The sequence below is a fragment of the Heptranchias perlo genome, chromosome 7 (assembly GCF_035084215.1).
Source record: "Heptranchias perlo isolate sHepPer1 chromosome 7, sHepPer1.hap1, whole genome shotgun sequence".
Classification (NCBI taxonomy): Eukaryota; Metazoa; Chordata; class Chondrichthyes; order Hexanchiformes; family Hexanchidae; genus Heptranchias; species Heptranchias perlo.
In genome coordinates, this window is record NC_090331.1 from 20056702 (window position 1) to 20079774 (window position 23073).

Consider the following 23073-nt stretch of genomic DNA (forward strand, 5'->3'; position numbering starts at 1 on the left):
TCCCGAGGAACACGGAACATTCAAATTTTAAATGCTAACAGTGTAGCTTAAATTGTTTTGCCAAATTTACATGTTCATTAATACATTTACAGTGTAACTTAAATTGTTTTGCCAAATTTACATGTTCATTAATATATTTATTGCAGCACCGAGTGAGAATATGTTGGGCATTTTGATGCCCGTGGTTTTGTAAGGTTCTTGGACTTGACATCAATTTGGTTGCAAATAATCTTTATTGAGTTCGACCAAATCTTGACACACTAAATGTCATAAGCAACAGTCATGGAGAGAAATAAACAATATTACCCGCTTTCACTCTGGAGAGAGAATATCACCTTTGTCGATTCTTTCGTCCTTGTCTCTCTCTACGAATTGTGAAGGAAAGCTTAAGATCTTTATAGGACTCTAGTCACGCGAAGCCATCTCTTAAAAGGAGTACTTTTTCAGTTTTCCAATTGATCTGTTGATCATTGTCTTGTTTGTTTGTGATAGAGGCTACCCTCTTATCTGGCAGACCACTGACCCCTTATTCAGCATTCCTTGCTAACAAAAGACCTCTTGCTGACAAAGCTTTGTCTCACTCAATGGCATCCATACCCTGAAAAATTCTCGTAATGAGAAACTTGACTATTTTATTATTTCTAGTCTACAAGCTTTTAATACATGAAAAGAAAGCAAAAACTTTAATCATATGAGATTAAACCAAATCCTAATCCGACAGTATATATGCATATAATAGGGTTTCTCACAGACTGCTTACTATGACAGAGAAGTAACTTGTGTAGAACGATAGGGCATAGTTTTTATCCATAATTTCCCTAAATTTTTTTCTATTGCTGTGGCAACAATTTTGGTGCAAATAACTATTTGGTAACCTTATTAAGCAAGAATAAACATGGTATGGCCTGTACTGCGGAAAGGCCAGTTGACTGAAGAACAATACTACAGTCAATCCATTAGTTATCCTTAAGGCCTGATTTTAACTCACCACGCCCAACTGGAACGATGTGGGCAGGGGAATAAAATGGAGCGGGGTGGGGGGGGGGGGGGTTTGCGCCGCATTCTGCCCCATCTTAACTTGCCTGAATTTAGACACAAGGTGGTCTTGCTCCCTCCCCCACCCCAAGAGGAGCTGGAGCCTAATGATGTCATTGGGATGCGCATGCCATTTTAACTGCGGGCCCGACTAATGCCCACACAGTTTCAAACACATCAGCGAAAGATGGAGGCAGGTAGATTCCATGTGACTGGAGGCTAGGTAAGTTTAATTTGTTTTTATTTTTTTAAAGGTTCTTTATGGGCCAGAAAGAGTAGAAGTGCTCTTTCTGACCATCCAGGGATACTTTGGGTCTCCCCTGGTCGGACGTTTCCCTCTCCCCGACTTGCGGACTTTGCCGATTCTCCCCCCCACCCATTCCCCTACCACACTTACCTTGCCGGGTACCATTTCTGTGGGTCCGTGGAGATGACCCAACACCCCCTTCCGCCCCCCCCCCCCCCACCACCTCGCGATTTGCGACTCCCACCTACCGGCAGTGACATCAATCCCGCCGGCATCAGGTGGGTGTCAGTGCCAGAGAATGCTAATAAGGCCCAGGACTTATAATCTCGAGCTTCGGGGGACCGGTCGGATCGCCACCTGCTTTGGCCCCCACGCCCCCAATTCTCGCCCCGAGTTAAAACTGCGGCTTCAGTTTTCTGCAATGGTTTACAGGGAACACATTTTCGCTGTTCTAGTTTACATTCAACATCTTGGAAAATAATAACTTATGCTTAAGAAACTAGACATACTTTTATGTCTTCTACAGCTGTGCTGGTTTCACCTCAGGTTGGAAGCAGTGCTCAGTGGCAACCTGTCTCATAAGAGCAGCCTGAAAAGTTCATTACAGCACAGTCTGCAACTTGTAGTATGCTGGATTTACCACAAATATGAATGAAATTCTAATAAGATGCAGTGACATAATGGCAACTACACAGGTTGCTTCTGACTCACAGTGTCCATGATTTAAAGGTTATTAAGTATTCCGGATATGCCCCATCATCGCAAAAAATAACAAAAATAGAAGGGTTAGATATTTTGTCCACTGCACAGTCGCAAAGATCAGCTGAATCCTTCTGTGGATTTACAGGTGTTGGTTCCAGCATATCTTGTACTCCTTTGCATTTCTTCCCAGTAATCACTCGTGCCTGATAGATGTATTTGCATCCATCAGAGTCAAGGTTGGAATATTTCTTGTCACATGAATACGAGGCATTCAAGGCAAAGTAAGTTCCTTTTCCATAGACAGTGGCTAAGAAGTATGAAAAGTATACTATTAGATAATGGTTGAAGTCATTGCTCTAATTGATAATCTGCTGTAATGCTCCACTACTGAAAACATTTCAAAACTCACAGGGAATGCGATAAAGCGGAAAACAGAACTTCCAAATGATCTGGAAATTATAGTACAATTTAAGCCATTTTTATGCTGGTCCTGTTTTAATTTGTATTCCAGGACATTAACCCTCATGGGCCAGCTCCTAGTGTTAAATTGGACTCCCTTATCCCCTTAGCAGCTCTAGTACCCAGTATTTCATGAGTATATGAGTCTGCCTCTGGGATAATGAAACTGGATTTAGCAGTGTAAACACGGGGAGAGGGATGATGTTACTTTCCATCAATAGTTACTTCAATAGTAACTTTCAAAAGGGAATTGGAAATATACTTGAAAAGGAAAAACCGTTGCAGGGCTCTGGGAAAGAGTAAGGGTGTGGGACTAATTGGATATTTTTGTCAAAGAGGCATGATGGGCCGAATGGCCTCCTGCGTTGTATGAAATAGGGTCAGCATAAAAGAGGTTGAAGTTGCAAAGGGAAAGCACACAATGAGTACACTGTAGTAACAGAAATGTTAACATAATATAAATAAACAATTCATTTGGACACAAAGTACAATTGCTCATTCTATGAAAATGTTACACTAAAAAGGTAGTGTTTGGCCAGTGCTCTATCACTTCACACCACAGATGAAAACACAATGGCTCTGAATTTCCTTAGCCTTTTTGCCGCTGTGGTCCCGTAACTTTGCCAGAAATGCGGCAGAAACCCTGTTTGCGGGCTTAAATGGGGTTCCTCTGCCCTACCATTAAGTAGGTTGCTTAATGAAAGAGGACTGTGATCCATCTACAGTTGTCCTTCCTCTTCTAAACATCTTTTTTTTAGTGTGAACACAGGTTTAACAACTCTCCCACATTCAGTCAGCTGGACAGCATGAGATTACTATGGAGGCAGGTCTTAGGGCTATGCCAGGAGTCCAGAGATAGTGAAAGTCCTATCTTAAAACTCGAGGCCCTGTAACTTTAATCAGACGCTTTTCACTACGATTAGAAATGCCGGGTAATATTCACTTTCCAGTGTAATGAAACAAAAGAAAACACTTGTAAATGCCAGTCAGGCGAATTAAGAGAGCGTAGGAGAAAGAGAATTGGGGAGACAATAAAAGGACAGAGAAAAAAGGATCAAAGGGAAGGAACAGAAAATACAATTGGCTTCTCTGCAGGCCATGTGACAGATGTAGCTTGTCACTTTTAGCCCTGTTTGTTTTAGGCATGTGTGAATATGAGTGCAGGTAGATACAGCCATAAAAAAGGCCAATAACATTTTGGGATTCATAAGTAGGAGGATAAAGTACCAGAATAAAGAATTATAAATTTGTACAAGGCATTGTTCCAGCCACTGTTCGAGTACTGTGTGCAGTTTTGGGCACTCAGTTATTGAAAGGGCAATAAAGCCAGAGAGAACGTACAGCATAGGTTCACCAGGATGGCACCAGGGATGTGAAAATATAGTTCTGAGGAGAGGTGAGATAGCGGGACTGTTTGTACCAGCACAGAGGAAACTAAGAGGAGATTTATTGAAAGATTTTAAAATTATAAAGGGTTTTGATACACTGAATTGGGAAAGATTATTTCCTCCGGTTGGGGAGTCTGTGACAAGGGTGGCACAAATTTAAAATTGTCACCAAGATAGTGCGTAGAGAGGCTAGGAGACATTTGTTTATGCAGAGAGTTGTTAGAACATGGAATGCTTTGCCACAGAATAGTTCAGGCAGGCGTCTACTGCATCTTTTAAGGGAAGAGATGATAAACATTTGAAACTGGAAAAGGTGCAGGGTCGTGGGGAAAGAGGAGGGCAGTGGGATTAGTTTTGGATTGCTCTAGCAAAGAGTTGGCACAAGTATGATTGGCTGAACGGTCTCCTCTTGTGCAGTAAGCCAAAGCAAACAGGGCATGGCATTGTATTAGTAGAACCATTCAGTACAATCAAAGGACACCATTCTGTCATTATACAGGTCTTTGGTTAGACCACATCTGGAGTACTGCAGCCAGTTATGATCTGCTTACAGGGTGAGTGATATAGTCGCTTTGGTGATCTACAGGTATGATTCCTAGCTTAAAGAACCTTAGTTACTCAGGTAGCCTTCAGGAGTTGGGTCCACTTACCCTAGAACAGCATAGACTTTGAGGCGATCTAATAGAGGTATGTGAATTAATGTGAGGGTAGGATTATGTGCTTATTGGGAGATCATTTGAGTTTGACAGATTGTGAAGGACCAGGGGATGTGCATTTAAACTATGCAAGAATAGGAATAGACGTTAGGCAGTTCTTCTTTTCCCAGAGAGTAGTGAGCCTCTGGAATGCATTGCCGACTTGTGTGGTGTGTGCTGACTCTCTGCGTGCCTTCAAAATGAAGCTAGACTGGTTCTTAGATGGGGCAGAGATCGCATCTTAAAAAAGTAAGTGGTTTGACAGTTAACGTACGAATGGTCTTTGTGATCTCCTGGACTGATTTCGATCGTCTGAGGAGGCCGGAGAGGAATTGTCCAGATTTTAATTCCCTTATTGGGAACTAGGGGAATCAAGGGATATGGGGATCGGGCGGGAAAGTGGAGTTGAGGTAGAAGATCAAACATGATCTGATTGAATGACGGAGCAGGCTCGAGGGGCCATATGGCCTACTGCTCCTATTTCTTAAGATCTTATTGGCCCTCGGTTATTTTGTTTTTTTGACTCTCCCAGGAGATTACATGGTTGCTGGGGGGCAGGCTTGATGGACAAGCTGGTCTTTACCTGTTCATCATTTTTATATGTTTGTAAACTTCTATGGTTCAAATATAAGGTTCACCCAAATGGCAGCTTGGCTGGTTGGTAATATTCTCACTTCTCAGTCAGAAAGTTGTGGGTTCAAGTTCCATTCCAGGTCTTGAGCACATAATCAATACTAACATTTCAGTGCAGTACACAGGGAGTGCTGCACTGGTTAAGGTGCTGTCTTTCAGATGAGATATTTAATCAAGGCCTTGTCTGCTTGATCTGGTGGTCTAGGTGGATGTAAAAGATCTCATGGCCCTATTTGAAGAAGCACAGTGAGTTCTCCTGTTTTCCCGGCCAACATGCCTCCTAAATCAACACCAGTAAAAACAGATTAACTAGTCACTCATTTAATTTCCAGTTTGTGAGACCTTGTGGTGAATAAATTGATTGCCATATTTGCCTATGTAACAACAGTGACTGCACTTCAAGTGTAATTATTGATTGTAAAGCACTTTGGGTACGTAGAGGAAATGATCAAGTGCAATATAAACGCAAGTCTTTCTTTTAACATTTGTGACTTCTTACATAGAACCATAAAGGTTTACAGAACAGAAGAAGGACGTTCAGCCCATCATGACTGTGCCACCTCTCTGCCAAAGCAATCCAAAACTAATCCCACTGCCCCACTCTTTCCCCATAGCCCTGTATCTCCCTCTGCTTCAAAGATTTACCCAATTTTACCATAAAAGATGCAATGGTCTTTGCCTAAATCGCTCCCTGTTGGAAAGCATACCATGCTCCAACAACTCCCTATGTAAAAAAGTTCTTCCTGGCTGACTCCTCAACCAGAGTTCCTCAACCACACCATCAAAACTTTCATAATTTTAAAAAATCTCTATTAAATTTCCTCAGCCTTCTCTGCTACAGTGGAAGTGGTTCCAGTATCTCAAGTCTCTCTTCATATCTATAGTTTCCAATCCCTGCCATCATCCTACGCTCTAGATTTCTACATTGCTGACATGCCTGCCTGTGCACCAGATTCCTGTGCCATATGTCATTAGCCACTTATAGTTAACCCTGTGTGCTCTTTGATGCTATTTTTCCCATTCATCGGAATTCGTAACAAGAACCCGAAGCAGGCAGCTGCTACGTTCCTTCATTTGAAAATGAAACTACCCCCTCAAACATTGTTCACTGCTTCTCTTTATTCTTAATCTGTCAGACTACTTTCAGCCTGAATATTCCAGCAGTATTTTGTTCCTTTTATTCTTGTATTTTCTTAGGTCCTTACCATTTCTCCCGCAAAAGCTTCTGTTGAAGCCAGTTTTGTTCACTTTTTGGGAAATTTCCTTCGTGGTCCCATGATAAAGAATCTGCTCTGCATTTAGCCCAGGATTCTTTCTTTCCACTGCTTCTTTCCTAACAGAATAACTTTGCCAAAGCTTGCGATTCTGGATCCTTTCGATCTAGATGAGACATTTACACAGCATTAGATTTTAAAGTAAAAATAAATAGATTAACAGTTGCAACTAACATGATCCAGTTATTTTAGTAAAATATATTCCGTATGAAGTATTACTGAATCTCACAGGACCTTAAGAAAACAAACATTCTTGGCCTGAAATTCTGAAAGGGACCTGAATAGATTGATCAGAACAGGGGCGGATAATGAGGTAGAATCCAATTCCGCTGGGATTTCATCCAGTTGCTACAGCGGAGCCATTTTCCAATACAGGGGGAGAAGTGTTCTCAGAGGTCAGGTTTGAGGCAGATTTTGGATGAAATGGCATGGGAAAACATACATGAGAAAGGGAAGGCCCTGGGTTGGTGGTACTGCAGACTGGCAGGTTTTCAGGAGGAGAATCCGGGTACAACTTTTTTGGAGTTGTATGTGCAGCTGTAGGCCGTACCATCCCATTTTATTGGTTTTAGTGGCCAAATAGCACTCAAAAGCAATGGTAAAAAGAAGGAAAATCTAGCCAAGGGTTTTTAAGAAGATACTAGTCGATCATTCTTGGCAGAGTCAAGACCAAATGTACTCTTCAGGTGAAGCAGGGTTAGAGGCCAGGGTATAACTGGACCAGGGCACAAGGATGTAATTCAGTCTGTATTTTAAAGTCGCATATTCTGTCCTTATTTTGTGTACTTTGATTTTGCATGATAATTTATAGTTAAATAGTAACATTTACAGCAATTTGGGAAGCAGACAAGTAGAGTTGATTGGAGAATAGGAGTTTCTCTATAGTACAGTCCAAGGAGCTGGGAGATGTAAAACTTGATATGCTATAATGTCACAACTGGCAGGAGGGTTTACATAAGCAGTTTTCATTACAATTGTGGAGACACTGTGTATTCATTAGAGTTTAGATGCATTCACTAGAGGTTAGAGTATTCACGAGAGTTTAGAAGAATGAGAGGGGATCTCATTGAAACGTATAAAATTCTGACAGGGCTAGACAGACTGGATGCAGGTTTCCCTGGCTGGGGGGTCCAGAATGAGGGGTCACAGTCTCAGGATACGAGGTAGGACATTTAGGACTGAAATTAGGAGAAATTTCTTCACTCAGAGGGTGGTGAACCTGTGGAATTCTCTACCACAGAAGGCTATGGAGGCCAAGTCACTAAATATATTTACGAAGGAACTGGATAGATTTCCAGACACAAGGCATCAAGGGGTATGGGGAGAGAGCAATAATATGGTATTGAGATAGAGGATCAACCATGATCATATTGAATGGCGGAGCAGGCTCGAAGGGCCGTATGGCCTACTCCTGCTCCTATTTTCTATGTTTCTATGACAGGAATTTATAATAGGAAAAAAAAAATCACCACAGGAAGTAAGGGTTTTTAACCAGGAAGTGCATGCAGAGATAAGATTTTTAATATATTATAGATAGATTGATAAGTGAATGAATGTCACACCAGAATCCAGGTGAAATTACATCATGCGATCTATTCCATAAATCTTAACTATCAATTTTTACATTAAGTCTCCAGAATCGAATACCTAATCTTTGATCGGGGTCTTAATAGTTTGATTTACAAGATAAAGTTGAGTGAAAAGTAATAACATATGAAATCAAATTTTACTGAACCTGCTTTTTTTTTGTTCATTCATGGGATGTGGGCATCGCTGGCAAGGCCAGCGTTTACTCCCGCAGTGCTGTTAGGTAGGGAGTTCCAGGATTTTACCCTGCGACGTTGAAGGAACAGCGATATATTTCCAAGTCAGGATCGTGTGTGACTTGGAGGGGAACATGCAGGTGGTGGTGTTCCCATACGCCTGCTGCCCTTGTCCGTCTAGGCAGTAGTGTTCGTAGGTATTGGAGGTATTGTCGAAGGAGCCTTGGCGAGTTGCTGCAGTGCATCTTGTATATTGTACGCACTGCAGTCATAGAGCGCGGTGGTGGAGGAAGTGAATGTTTAAGGTGGTGGATGGGGTGCCAATCAAACGGGCTGCTTTGTCCTGGATGGTGTCGAGCTTCTTGAGTGTTGTGGAGCTGCATTCATCCAGGTAAATGGAGAGTATTCCATCACACTCCTGACTTGTGCCTTATAGATGGTGGAAAGGCTTTGGGGAGCCAGGAGGTGAGTCACTCGCCATAGAAAATCCAGATTCTGATCTGCTCTTGTAGCCACAGTATTTATGTGGCTGGTCCAGTTAAGTTTCTGGTCAATGGTGACCCCCACGATGTTGATGGTGGGGGATTTGGCGATGGTATTACCGTTGAATGTTAGGGGGAGGTGGTTAGGCTCTCTCTTGTTGGAGATGGTCATTGCCTGGCACTAGTCTGGCGTGAATGTTACTTGCCACTTATCAGCCCAATCCTGGATGTTGTCCAGGTTTTGCTGCATGTGGGCACGGACGGCTTCATTATCTGAGGGATTGGGAATGACACTGAAAACTGTGCAATCATCAGCGCACATCTCCACATCTGACCTTATGATGAGGGGAAGGTCATTGATGAAGCAGTTGAAGATGGTTGGGCCTAGGACACTGCCCTGAGGAACTCCTGCAGGGATGTCCTGGGGTTGAGATGATTGGCCTCCAACAACCACGACCATCTTCCTTTGTGCTAAGTATGACTCTAGCCACTGGAGAGTTTTCCCCCTGATTCCCATTGACTTCAATTTTACAAGGGCTCCTTGGTGCCACACTCGGTCAAATGCTGCCTTGATGTCAAGGGCAGTCACTCTCACCTCACCTCTGGAATTCAGCTTTTTTGTCCATGTTTGGACCAAGGCTGTAATGAGGTCTGGAGCCAAGTGGTCCTGGCGGAACCCAAACTGAGCACCAGTGAGCAGGTTATTGGTGAGTAAGTGTCGCTTGATAGCACTGTCGACGACATCTTCCATCACTTTGCTGATGATTGAGAGTAGACTGATGGGGCGGTAATTGGCCGGATTGGATTTGTCCTACATTTTGTGGACAGGACATACCTGGGCAATTTTCCATTTTGTCGGGAAGATGCCAGTGTTGTAGCTGTACTGGAACAGCTTGGCTAGAGGTGCGGCTAATTCTGGAGCACAAGTCTTCAGCACTACAGCCGGGATGTTGTCGGGGCCCATAGCCCTTGCTGTATCCAGTGCACTCAGCGTTTCTTGATATCACATGGAGTGAATCGAATTGGCTGAAGACTGGCTTCTGTGATGGTGGGGATCTCGGGAGGAGGCCAAGATGGATCATCCACTCGGCATTTCTGGCTGAAGATGGTTACAAACACTTGAGCCTTGTCTTTTGCCCAAACGTGCTGGGCCCTGCCATCATTGTAGGACGGGGATGTTCACGGAGCCTCCTCCTGCCGTTAGTTGTTTAATTGTCAACCACCATTCACGACTGGCAGGACTGCAGAGCTTTAATCTGATCCGTTGGTTGTGGGATCACTTAACTCTGTCCATAGCATACTGCTTCCACTGTTTAGCATGTTTTTAGTCCTGTGTTGTAGCTTCACCAGGTTGGCACCTCATTTGTAGGTACGCTTGATGTTGTTCCTGGCATGCTCTTCTACACTCATTGAACCAGAGTTGATCCCCTGGCATGTTGGTAATGGTAGAATGAGGGATATACTGGGCCATGAGGTCACAGATTTTGGTGGAATACAATTCTGCTGCTGCTGATGGCCCACAGCATCTCATGAATGCCCAGTTTTGAGCTGATTGATCTGTTCTAAATCTATCCCATTTAACACGGTGGTAGTGCCACACAACACAATAGACAGTGTCCTCAGTGTGAAGACGGGATTTCGTCTCCACAAGGACTGTGCGGTGGTCACACCTACCAATACTGTCATGGACAGATGCATCTGCGACAGGTAGATTGGTGAGGACGAAGTCAAGTCAGTTTTTCCCTCGTGTTGGTTCTCTTACCACCTGCCACCAGCCCAGTCTGGCAGCTATGTCCTTCAGGACTCAGCCAGCTCAGTCAGTAGTGGTGCTACCGAGCCACTCTTGTGATGGACATTGAAGTCCCCCACCCAGAGTACAGTCTGTGCCTTTGCTACCCTCAGTGCTTCCTCCAAGTGGTGCTCAACACGGAGGAGTACTGATTCATTAGCCGAGGGAGGGCGATAGCTGGTAATCAGCAGGAGGTTTCCTTAGCCCATGTTTGACCTGATGCCATGAGACTTCATGGAATCCAGAGTTAATGTTGAGGACTCCCAGGGCCACTCCCTCCTGACTGTATACCACTGTGCCGTCATTTCTGGTGAGATGGTGATGGAGGAGTTTGGGACATTGGCTGAAAGGTATGATTCTGTGAATATGACAGCTCTCCCAATTTTGGCACACGTCCCCAAATGTTAGTGAGGAGGACTTTGCAGGGTCGACTGAGCTTGGTTTGGCTTTGTCTTTGCCTAGTCCGTTCGGTTTTATTCTTATTAGGACTTTTTGTAGCGGATTGTACAACTGAGTGGCTTGCTAGGCCGTTTGAAAATCAACCACTTTGCTGTAGAGTCACATATAGGTCAGACTGGTTAAGGACAGCAGGTTTCCTTCCCTAAAGGATATTAGTGAACCAGATGGGTTTTTATGACAATCCGATAGTTTCATGGTTACCATTACTGAAACTAGCTTTTTATTCCAGATTTTATTTAATTAACTGAACTTAAATTCCCCAGCTGCCGTGGTGGGATTCAAACTCACGTCACCGGATTATTAGTCCAGGCCTCTGGATTACTCGTCCAGTAACTTAACCACTATGCTACCTTACCCTTATGCTTACCTTAATTATGTCAACAATTATTTTCTGACAAGATTTCCTGAACGTCTCTGCTACTTTACTGTATTCTGGTGTACCTGTCTGCAGAGCAATCATCACAACTTCATGATTTTTCATGTTAGTCCAAGTTGTTGGGACGTCAAAGATAGCTGGAACATAAAATAGATGCAAATGTAGTAAGAAAGCACATTCGGACTAAAGTTAACATAAGTTTTGGTTTCATTTGTAAATGATCTGTCTGCCAATCAGTTCAATTCAGATACCTACCTCACTCTCATGAACAAATATTAAAGTAAGACTATACGGTAAGGGCAATTCAACCCTCACTCTACGGAAGCATTATGTTATAGACAGAGCTAAGCGATTCCACAACCAACGGATCAGATCAAAGCTCTGCAGTCCTGCCACATCCAGTCGTGAATGGTGCACCGTGGCTGCAGTGTGTACCATCCACAGGATGTACTGCAGCAACTAGCCAAGGCTTCTATGACAGCAACTCCCAAACCCCTGACCTCTACCACCTAGAAGGACAAGGGCAGCAGGCGCATGGGAACAGCACCACCTACACGTTCCCCTCCAAGTCACACACCATCCCAACTTGGAAATATATCACCGTTCCTTCATCATTGCTGGGTCAAAATCCTAGAATTCCCTACCTAACAGCACTGTGGGAGAACTGTCACCACACAGACTGCAGCAGTTCATGAAGGCGGCTCACCACCACCTTCTCAAGGGCAATTAGGAATGGGCAATAAATGCTGGTCTTGCCAGCGACGCCCACATCCCATGAACACATTTTTTAAAAAACCCTCACTCTGCTCACGGAGACATATACATTTGGGGCATTATGCAAACTTTCAAGAAGAAAAAACTTGACATTTCCTTCTGGCTCCTGAAGATAATTGAGCAAAAACTTTTAGATATCAATCTGACATTCCAGTCTACATTATTCAACCCTGACCACTTGCATTCCACTGATGATATTTTAATGTCATAATCGGACAGTATCACTGTGCTCTCAAATATTTCACCATCTGTAAATAACCTCATGCTTTCAGTTTCGTTCTTAACCATGTCCATGCTGATCACACAGTAAATATGAATGAAGAAAATCTTAGCTCATCCATTTGAACAATCTATCATTGTGACATCCAACTTTCTCTTAAATGACAACAATCTTTTTTCATCCATTACCCAACCAGGAATCCCATGCTACGTGTTAATCACACTGTACCAGAAAACCATAGGTGCAAAATCACCTAGAGTCATAGAGAGTCATAGAGTCATACAGCACGGATAGAGGCCCTTCGGCCCATCGTGTCCGCGCCGGCCATCAAGCCCTGTCTACTCTAATCCCATATTCCAGCATTTGGTCCGTAGCCTTGTATGCTATGGCATACCTGAGGTATTTAAATAGGAGACAGAAACTTAGGTGGAAGTAAGGGTGTTAAGGGATATAGAAAAAGAAACAGGGAATTGAAATTTTAGAAGGTAGAGCTGCCTTGGACAACAAGAAGGTGGAGCAGGCTCAATGGGCTGAATGGCCTATGTTCCTATTACTCTTTGTACAAAGCAGAACTTCCTGATATTGGTTCTAAATTTGCCTTTCACCATTTTGAGCCTATGCCCGTTTTTCCTACTTTCATAGGATACCTTAAATTATCTTGTTCTGGGTTTAAAAACAGAAAACCCTGGAATTCCAGCATTTTCTGTTTTTATTTCAGATTTCCAGCATCCGCGGTATTTTGCTTTTGTTTTGGATTTACCTTTTCGTTAACATTTAGTATCTTATATACCTCTACAGGGACCTCTCTTGGTCGCCTCCTTTGAAGACTGACAAGCCTTTCCGAATAATTCAATCCTCTGACACTGTGAATCAGTCTAATGACTTTTCTCTATACTTCCTTCAAAGGTTGAACATTTCCGTTGTGTTTCACTGACCAGAACTGGACAAAACATTCAAGATGTTGCCTGACCAGAGTACAGTACAGTTTAACTATGAAATGTTTCAAGGTATATTCTACTGATTTTGCGATAAATACTTTCTATTTCTTTTGTTGGGCTTGCTACTCTTCAGTGACTGGACATTTTAAATGTCAAGTCTAGCTTTCTTTCAACTTCACCATTAACTTAATACCATTCATAGAGTACTCCTTGTCACGGTATGTATGGAGTTAAAAAACAGATTCACTCACAGAGAATATTCCAGCTTGTTTTGATATACAAAGCTCAAGAATGTAGAGATTACATCTCCTCAGGAATCCAAAGGTGAGGCTAAGTCACTCAATTCAAATACAAACATTTTGTTGGGCTTGTTTGTATATGTATTTGATTGACAGTTCTTTTTGAGTTTACAAGACACATATTTAAATTTCTTTTCTAGTGGTCATTTTTTAAAGATATTTCTCATTTTATCGTTAAAATTGGGTAACATTTATGTCGCCCATTTTTTCTTCTGATGTGCAGAATTGTTGCACTGAATTCTTCTGACACTATTAATGCCCATTGATAGATTTTATCAACTTCCTCTTGTAGGTTCTTGGGAGCCTCATCAGACTCAACCTCTTCTCCATTCTCCCTCCTTCCTACTTTAGTGCCATCCAGGAATTTGACCAATTTCCCCACTGAGTACTTGAGTTCAGATCCTTGGATATTTCTTCCTTACCCGACATCACTCTCTTTCTCTTTCTTCAATTAATTTGTTATCCATATCTAGGTTTTGCCTTGAATTTCTACTGCAAAAAGCTTATGTGTGAGGAACTTTGTCCAATGCTTTCCAGATATTTAGGTATACAACACGATAAGGTGCTTCACAATCTCTTAAAAGATCAGAGAAGTTGGTTAGACAGGATCTTCCGGAGAGAAAGAACATAAGTGCCAGGGTGAAATAATTGGCTTATTTACATCATTTAAATTGGTCCCATCTACAGTAGCATGTACAATTCTAGTCATCAAACTAAGTGGGAACATTCTGGCTTTGGAAAGGGTACAGAAGAAGGCAACTAATATCGGAGACAGGGTACTGGAGCTACAAAGAGAGACTAAGGAAACTGGGAGTATTCACATTGCAGAAGAAGAGCTGAAGGGAGAACTTATCAAAGCTTTCACAACTCAAATAGCTATAAATAACCTCATAAGTTACCTCATAAATTGTCCGACAGAACCTCATTCTGTAACCAGAGGCATGGGGGTAAATTTTAACCCCTCGAACATGTGGGTTCAGGGTGGGAGGGAAGGAAAAAATCGTTAAAAAAGTAAAACCCGACCCCAACCCGCCTCCCCGCTCACTTCCAGTTTTAACGGAGGCCGGTCGAGGGGCGGGTGACCAACCCGTACTCAGGAATCATAGAATCATAGAAAGTTACGGCGTAGAAGGATGCCATTCAGCCCATCGTGTCCGTGCCGGTCGAAAGCTTAATCCCACTTTCCAGCCTTGTAGGTTACGGCGCTTCAAGTGCACATCCAAGTACTTTTTAAATGAATTGAGGGTTTCTGTCTCTACCTCCTTCTCAAGCAGTGAGTTCCAGGCCCCCAGCACCCTCTGGGTGAAAAAAATTCTCCTCAGCTCCCCTCAAAACGTTCTATCAATTACTTTAAATCTATGCCCCCTGGTCACTGATCCCTCTGCTAAGGGAAATAGATCCTCCCTATCCATTCAATCTAGTCCCGTCATAATTTTATATACCTCAATTAAATCTCCCCTCAGCCTCCTTTGTTCCAAAGAAAACAACCCCAGCCTATCCAATCTTTTCTCATAGCTACAATTCTCCAGCCTTGGCAACATCCTCGTAAATCTCCTCTGTACCCTCTCTAGTGCAATCACATCTTTCCTGTAGTGTGGTGACCAGAATTGTACGCAGTACTCAAGCTGTGGCCTAACCAATGTTTTATACATTTCTAGCATAACCTCCCTGCTCTTATATTCTATGCTTCGGCTGATAAAGGAAAGTATCTTGTATGCCTTTTTAACCACCTTATCTACCTGTCCTGCTCCATCAGGGATCTGTGGACATGCAATCTAAGGTTTCTTTGTTCCTCTACACCTCTCAGTATCCTCCCATTTATTGTGTACTCCCTTGCCTTATTTGCCCTCCCCAAATGCATTACCTCACATTTCTCTGGATTGAATTCCATTTGCCACTTTTCTGCCCACCTGACCAGTCCATTGATACCTTCCTGCAGTATACAGCTTTCCTCCTCACTATCAACCACACGGCCAATTTTTGTATCATCTGCAAACTTCTTGTTCAAGTCCCCCACATTCAAGTCCAAATCATTAATATATACCACAAAAAAGCAAGGGACCTAGTACTGAGCCTTGCGGGACCCCACTGGAAACAGCCTTCTATTCGCAAAAACACCCGTCAACCATTACCCTTTGTTTCCTGCCACTGAGCCAATTTTGGACCCAACTAGCCACTTTCCCTTGGATCGCATGGGCTTTTACTTTTTTGACTAGTCTGCCATGTGGGACCTTATCAAAAGCCTTGCTAAAATCCATGTACACTACATCAAATGCCTTACCCTCATCGACCCTTGTTACCTCCTCAAAAAATTCAATCATGTTAGTCAGGCACGACCTTCCCTTAACAAATCTATGCTGACTGTCCTTGATTAACCCGTGACTTTCTAAATGACGATTTTTGCTGTCCCTCAGAATTGATTCCAATAATTTGCCTACCACCGAGGTTAGACTGACTGGCCTACAATTACTTGGTCTATCTCTTTCTCCCTTTTTAAATAACGGTACAACTTTAGCAGTCCTCCAATCCTCTGGCACCATGCCTGTAGCCAGGGAGGATTGGAAAATGATGGTCAGAGCCTCCGCTATTTCCTCCCTTGCTTCTCTTAACAGCCTGGGATACATTTCATCCGGCCCTGGTGATTTATCTACTTTCAAAGGTGCTAATCCCCTTAATACTTCCTCTCTCACTATGTTTATCCCATCCAATATTTCACACTCTTCCTCTTCCTTAACTACAAATACCTGCATTGTCCTCCTCCTTTGTGAAGACAGATGCAAAGTATTCATTAAGAATCATACCCACATCTTCCGCCTCCACACATAGGTTACCTTTTTAGTCACTAATAGGCCCTACTCTTTCCTTAGTTATCCTCTTGCTCTTTATGTATTTATAAAACATTTTTGGGTTTTCCTTAATTTTACTTGCCAGTACTTTTTCATGCCCTCTCTTTGCTTTCCTAATTTCCTTTTTAATTTCACCCCTGCACTTTCTATACTCCTCTAGGCTTTCTGCAGTATTGAACTCTCGGTGTCTGACATAAGCTTCCTTTTTTTGCCATGTCTTACTCTGTATGCTCCTAGACATCCAAGGGGCTCTAGATTTGGCAGTCCCACCCTTTTTCTTTGTGGGAATATTTTTACTGAACCTCTGAAGGAGGCGGGTCGCTTCGTGAAATTTTTTAAGGAGGCTGCGGGCCTCCATTTTAATAGGTTTTTTATTTTTAACTCCTGGGGGCCGGGATTCTTGGGCCTTCCGCTTCACACCACGTAAGAGGAGGCAAGAAGGCCCGGCTCAGCAGGTAAGTGCCTTTATTGCACTGCTTATGGGCCAGGAGGAGCAGGAGTGTTTCTTCCAGGCCCAACAAGCCTACCTGCCGTGATCTCACACATGCGATGGCCAAACCCCTCCCCATACTGGACCCCCCTCACGATCTCCATCCCCCACCACGATCTCCGACCCCCCCATGACTGAGCCCCTGATGACTGCCCACAAATGATCGCCAACCCCGATGACTCCGATAACCGACCACCCCAATGACCCTCGACCCCCCACCGATGACCCCGATCCCCGCCGATGACCCATGACCCCGACCCCCCGACGACAAACCGTGACCCCGATGTCCCCGACCCCGATGACTCAGATAACCGATGCACCGATGACTGACCCCACCCGATGACCGATCCCACCCGATGACCCCCGACCCCGCCGATGACTGTCCCACCCTGATGACCGACCCCCTGATGACTGACCCCTCTGAAGTACTCCGAGCCCCCGATGATTGACCCCCCCCCCGACGACGGACCCCCCTCCTGATGACCCCGACCCCGCGATGACTGACCCACCCCCTCCCGTGACCGATCCCCCCCCCACCCCGATTACCCTCCGACACCGACCCACCCCACCATGACCGACCACCCCCTGTCCCCCACCATCTAAAAATTATCTGCTGGCTTCCTCTCCCTGGCTGCTCTCCTGTCCGCTTGACAGCGAACCAGTCAATCTGGCTGGCCTGTCAGGCAGGAAACTTACAGAAAAAAAAACCCTGGTTTCCAGTCAGGAATTCCCACCCTCCTCCTGGCTCCCCATTAAAATATACCCCCTGGACTCAAGCTCAGAATTTAAATTTAACTGTATACAGAGGCTAGTGAATTATGTGGAGCAGACTGGCAATGGAGTCAATAGAGGTGCATAGTGTTAGAAAATTTGACAAAGGAAGTGTTTGCAGGGTATAAAAGAGAAGAGTACACTGTTTTTTTTTAACTTCCAGACCAGCCAGATATCCTGCAAAGGTATTTTCTGGTCCTTTACATTTCTATACAGCATTTTGGCTGCTATTTATTCGGTATTACCGTACCGGAAATCCTCAACGTTGCTCCAAATAATCAGTTATGTAAGACCAATACATCTGTAGTTGCCCAGGTTTGGTTTCTTCATGTTCTTTGAATATGGATACGACTTAGTTTTTTTTTTAAGAGCAGTTAATTAAAACAGCATTCATTACCTTTGATGAGAATCTACTACTCTTAAGATGGATGAAGATTTGTAAAACTAAGATTCTTACTGTTATCAAGCTGAGAGGAACAGTATTCTTTTCTTCTCAATGACCTGAATATACATGCATTTGGTCTCTAAATTCTGAAACAATGCAGATTGGTTTGAAATGTATGTGAATGAAATGCACTATTAAATCAGTGTCCGTGAAGAACATGTTCTCAACATGTGGCTGAACTGTTGATGAATGGAGAAGGGGACTCCTCAGCTTGACTATGCCCTGACGTATCCTCAGCCATACAGGCCTAGGTCCTGAGGTATCCTCAGATCTACAGGCCAATGCCCAGACGCATCCTTAGCCATACAGGCCTATGTCCTGAGATAGGAATAAACAATATAATGACTAGAAATAAATTGATAAAATAAGGTTTCCTTTATGATTTGACCTAATATCAAGAAGCCACTTAACCAATATATTTTGGATTTTCCTTATTTACACTGTAATTTCACAGTGAGGGGCATCTTATCACTGCAATTAATCCTAGCATCTGGATTGTAAAAAGCATAATGACGTATTTTCTATCCAAATAGTCCTCTTATTTTGTTCCTTCTCTCCCTAAGGCGTTGAATCCGCAAGTTCCACAGGGTCAGGCAGTTCTCCAACACCTTATCCTAGTGATTATTCTTTATGTGTAAGTCAACTTACAGTGAGTGTGGACAGGTTTTTCAATCATGAGCAGCATTATAGCAATACCTGATCCTATCCTCACCCAATGTTCACCTGTCATTACTTTCTATCCAGGATCATTTGATAGTGTTCAGGGTGGACACATGGGGCTAGCCCCTTCTCTTTTATGCAACTGACCCTGTCCCCAGAATTTGGATGGGTCTTTTCTGGGGCAGACTAGTGGCAGGAAGTCCCACCCCACCACCCTTCCAATGGTGCAGCAGCTAAACCAGCGTTTCTAGGCTTCTATCTTCAGAGATGCTAAAAAAGGGGAACATGCTGCTATTCAAAATACAATTTAAATGAAAATTAACAAAGAATTTAAAAGAAATTTAAGAACCCTCAGCATGATGTGTGCATCAGGTTCCCAGCATAATTCTTTCATAAAGATAACCTTTTGTTTTGACATACCTCCTTCAAGAAGCCTTCTCTTAATATCCATTACATTTCCTTTAGAATCTGTTTCTTGCATTTTGTCAAAGTTAACAGTGTGCATTTGCCCTTTTTTCATGTAAACCAAGGTTTTTTTATCCTGGTAAGCTCTCTCAAGGTCGCAGTTTAAAGACTGATCATAAGGTTGAACTGTTTCATTATTCACAGTCTCCCACTGGATAAATTTCTTCATCTGAACCTCTTCCTGCTTTCTATCCTCTCTTTCTTTGGCAGACTGAAGCATAGAAGTCAGTTCTAAAACGGATTCAAGAACATCATCAGTGTTTCCATCTATTGTTATTTTCATTCGCTGGATTTCAACTTTCAATTGTTGTTTTTCACAGAGATCTGTGATCCGTTGCCTTTGCACGTCTGACAAACAGGCTGCACATTCATTGGATATTGTTTTGCTTGTACAGTTTTCTTTAATTAGATCTTCAACATCCTTCTGAGCCATAGCAATGCTTTTCTTTGTTATGCCATATACCTCTACTGTGCCAATCAGACACTTTGCTGCTCTTAGAGTGATTGGATAAACAGGTTTGATTGGATAAACAGGTTTGACTGGCAAAGTTGGGTTTGCTGAAAAAAATAAAATAACATTCATATTAAATATATGTATATAACATATTAAAAATCTTACGAATGTGCAAACTTTCTGTCAACACTTTCCATTGTGGCCAATAAATTTTATAATGGAAATCTCACAATGACAGAATGTATGACTTTAAAATGGGGACGCCTTGGTCCAAGTATCCCATGCCCTCTAACGTCACTTCTCCTGAAGATTATACTTGATCTTGACTCCTGGTGGGGGTGAATTCCCACAGTGCTTCTCCCACTCGTCCACCGTAATTTTGGTGGAAGAGCTGCAGAAACCCTGGAAAGGTGGCGTGAATGCTGTTCACGTGATCTTTCTGGGATTTCCACAGCTCTTTCGCTGAAGTTATGGCGGATGAGTGTGAGAACCACCGTGGAACTTTACCCCGTGTGTGCAACGCACAGGAGATCAACAAGTATTTATTAAATATAAACCGCTTAAGACTTTTTTTAATATCTTGATATCGCAACTACTTAAATGGCGGAAGTCACTTTATTATTGTAATACTAAGATTAAATCTTAAAAATAAACAAATGCAATTGAATTTTAGTTGAAAATAAAGAATTTTATATACTTTAGCATTGAGGTTCTGCTGGTAATATCAGTGCAATCCGGGCCGAATCAGCCGAACCTGTGCAAAAAATTGGGGAATTTTAAACGTAAATGAGTTACACCCAAAACCACCTGCGCTCGTCTCTTCTGCAATCTTTTAAGCTGGTTCAAGATTCAATTCGCCTGAATCAGGTCCCGCCCACAAAACTGGCCACGTCCCCAGGGTGAAATTATGCAATTCCGCCCATTGCACAGGTTCGGGAAGGTTCTTCAAATTATGCTCATTTTCCTAGGCGCACAGGCACTGGTTGGAATGTTTTAAAAGTTTTATCATATCAAAAAATATTTAATTTATGAAGAAACTGACTAGTGTACACCAATGAAACTATTAAATGGTTCAGTAGAGTTTTTTTTAAAAGTCATTTGCAGTGATTTTAAATCAGGTTACTCCCTTATTAAAAATGCTTATTTCTGGTGATAAACCCTTTTTTAGCTGTATTAATAAAACTGCACCATGTTACCACTCTTAAATATATCCAGGAATACTTCTTAATGGAACGAAGAAAAAAAGAAACAATTATGTTCTATTACCCTGCCCAATTTCCTGATTGCACCCAAATTGGATATTCTACCCCTTTAATTGTGCTCACTCACACTTTCTCCCCATTCTCTCTTTCCTGCTTTTTGCTTTAATTTTAACTATACTTTTTTCTTTCTAATGTAACATAATCTACCTTCTATGACCTTTTTCTAACATTAATATTTGTTTGTGGTCTTTGGAGTCTGAGTTTGCCAAAGTAAGTAAGCTGAATTGTGGTGCTTTTAAATTTAATCAAGTTTACTCCCAAATAGCTACCCCAATCTCTCTCTAACTCAGCTGGAAACACAGATATAACAAGCTCCACAATATAGCAAACACAGAAATGTTAATATGCCTGCAGAAAGCTTCACCACTGACAATAATAAACCCTAAACAGCGTCCCCTTCTGAATATACCAGTCATTAATTTGACTGACAGTATCAAAATATTAGTAGATTTTTCCCAACGTGAATAGCTACAAATTGCTAACATCATGAATTATATTTCAAAAGGGGAAAGTACAATAAAAATGGGCTAGAGCACTATTTTTTGGCTTCGACATGGTTTTGAACCCAGCCCAGAATGATGAGGTAACATTCCTTTCTCTCTGCTGCCGGTAAGAGTCTTGCTTGGAATGCGTTTGGGCAGTCTCAACCCAACTCTTAGTGGATTCAACCCACAGCACAAAACTAACCACAATCTAGCACTAAATTAGTTGTCTTGTTCCATGAGGTGACAAGACTGGTTAGTATCGCAAATGAGAATGTTATACTGGCCCCATGGGGGGCCCTTCTGAGGTTATGGCACATTGTGCGGCAGCAGTGGATAAAACTGACTTCCGACAGCTTGTCGCTAACAGTGCAAAATTGGGGTAATTGCTGAAATGGTTTTGAACATTATGGAAAACACCTGCAGGATTATCGGGCTGACTTTAACTAAAATAGTTCCTCACCAGCAGACTGCGTAATTTTGAAACGCTGCTCCATAAACTGGCGAAACTGTTCCATCATTAGTGGTTTGAACAAAATAATCCTTATCAGAGACAGTGAAGGTTGATTGAAGCCTCCCACATAATCATTTATTGCATCCAGCAGTGCATTGGCAACATCACTGGGATTCAATTTTCCTTTCCCTAAACAAAAAGGTAGCAGATTTGTATGGTTAAATACAGTGCAATGAGAAAGTTCAATAAAACAAAGGCTGTAAGGTAATCAAACTATTAAAATCCTTGATTACATTGTTTTGCCACCAATTATTTCTACTGTATTTTAATTTTCAATTTTTACTGTAATTTTCTCCCCTCTTCTGAAGGCATTGACTCTTTGATGGGGTACAGTTCCACAGACTGCAGTTAACTTACAGTACTTCGCTCAAGTGACCATTCTTCATATGTAAGCCTAAACAGTGAGTGACAGCATGCTGTTTGGTCATGGAGGGTGGAACCACAATAGAACCTTATCCTGTAACAATCCAGACTTCACACTTTCTTACAGCTGCAAATTTTAAAATGCTGGGTGCTGCTGAGCTGCAGCCTAAAGCTGACAAACAAATTCTAATCTGTAAATTTCCCTCACTAAACTACTAAACTCGGACTGTTTACTTTTAGCAATTGGACCTTGTGATCTTAAAGTAACAAGCCAGCCAGGTGACTAGCCAATGGTGATCTTGCCAGTAACAATGGCATCCAGGGCTGCGAGCTGCTTGGGGAAAAGATGGAAGTCAACTTAAAAAAACTTTAAAAACAGGGATTTTAAAGCTTTACAGAATCCTAATTTCTCCACCAATTTGGATTTTTTTCTTTGCTACTGTCAACTACTTTGTGACTGGCCCTTTTACCTTCTCCCTGGGGCTGCCTCCCACCTTCAGAGAGAGCACAAATGAGTTTCCCATTATGGATTACCCTTTAACTTAGCTTCATGAATGAAAAGGAATAGGAAGATACAATTTTACAGCATAGAAGGAGGTTAATCAGCTCATCATGACTGTGTCAGCTCTCTGAAAGAGCTATCCACTTAACTCTATTCTCTTGTCCTTTGTCCTTGGTTTTTTTTTCCTTTTTATATATTCCACTTTCCTTTAAAAGCTACTATAGATTCTTCTTCCTTTGATAGGTTATCCCATGTCCTAGGGGATAGAATATAAAAACAAGGAGGT

The 23073-nt window shown here is 42.4% G+C and overlaps 1 protein-coding gene across 2 annotated transcripts in view; it reads right to left on the reverse strand.

The window, feature by feature from the left end:
- Nucleotides 1-214: 214 nt before the first annotated feature.
- LOC137323553 (protein mono-ADP-ribosyltransferase PARP14-like) overlaps nucleotides 215-23073 on the reverse strand; it is a 91656-nt gene continuing 68797 nt past the window's right edge. For both annotated transcript variants that reach the window (XM_067987157.1, XM_067987155.1), the window contains exons 21-25: nucleotides 21872-22051; nucleotides 19166-19768; nucleotides 11294-11439; nucleotides 6365-6539; nucleotides 215-2291 (exon numbers count right to left, since the gene is read on the reverse strand). In XM_067987157.1, coding sequence (XP_067843258.1) covers nucleotides 1990-2291; nucleotides 6365-6539; nucleotides 11294-11439; nucleotides 19166-19768; nucleotides 21872-22051 — 1406 coding nt within the window. In that variant the 3' untranslated portion in view covers nucleotides 215-1989. The remainder of the gene's footprint in view (nucleotides 2292-6364; nucleotides 6540-11293; nucleotides 11440-19165; nucleotides 19769-21871; nucleotides 22052-23073) is intronic.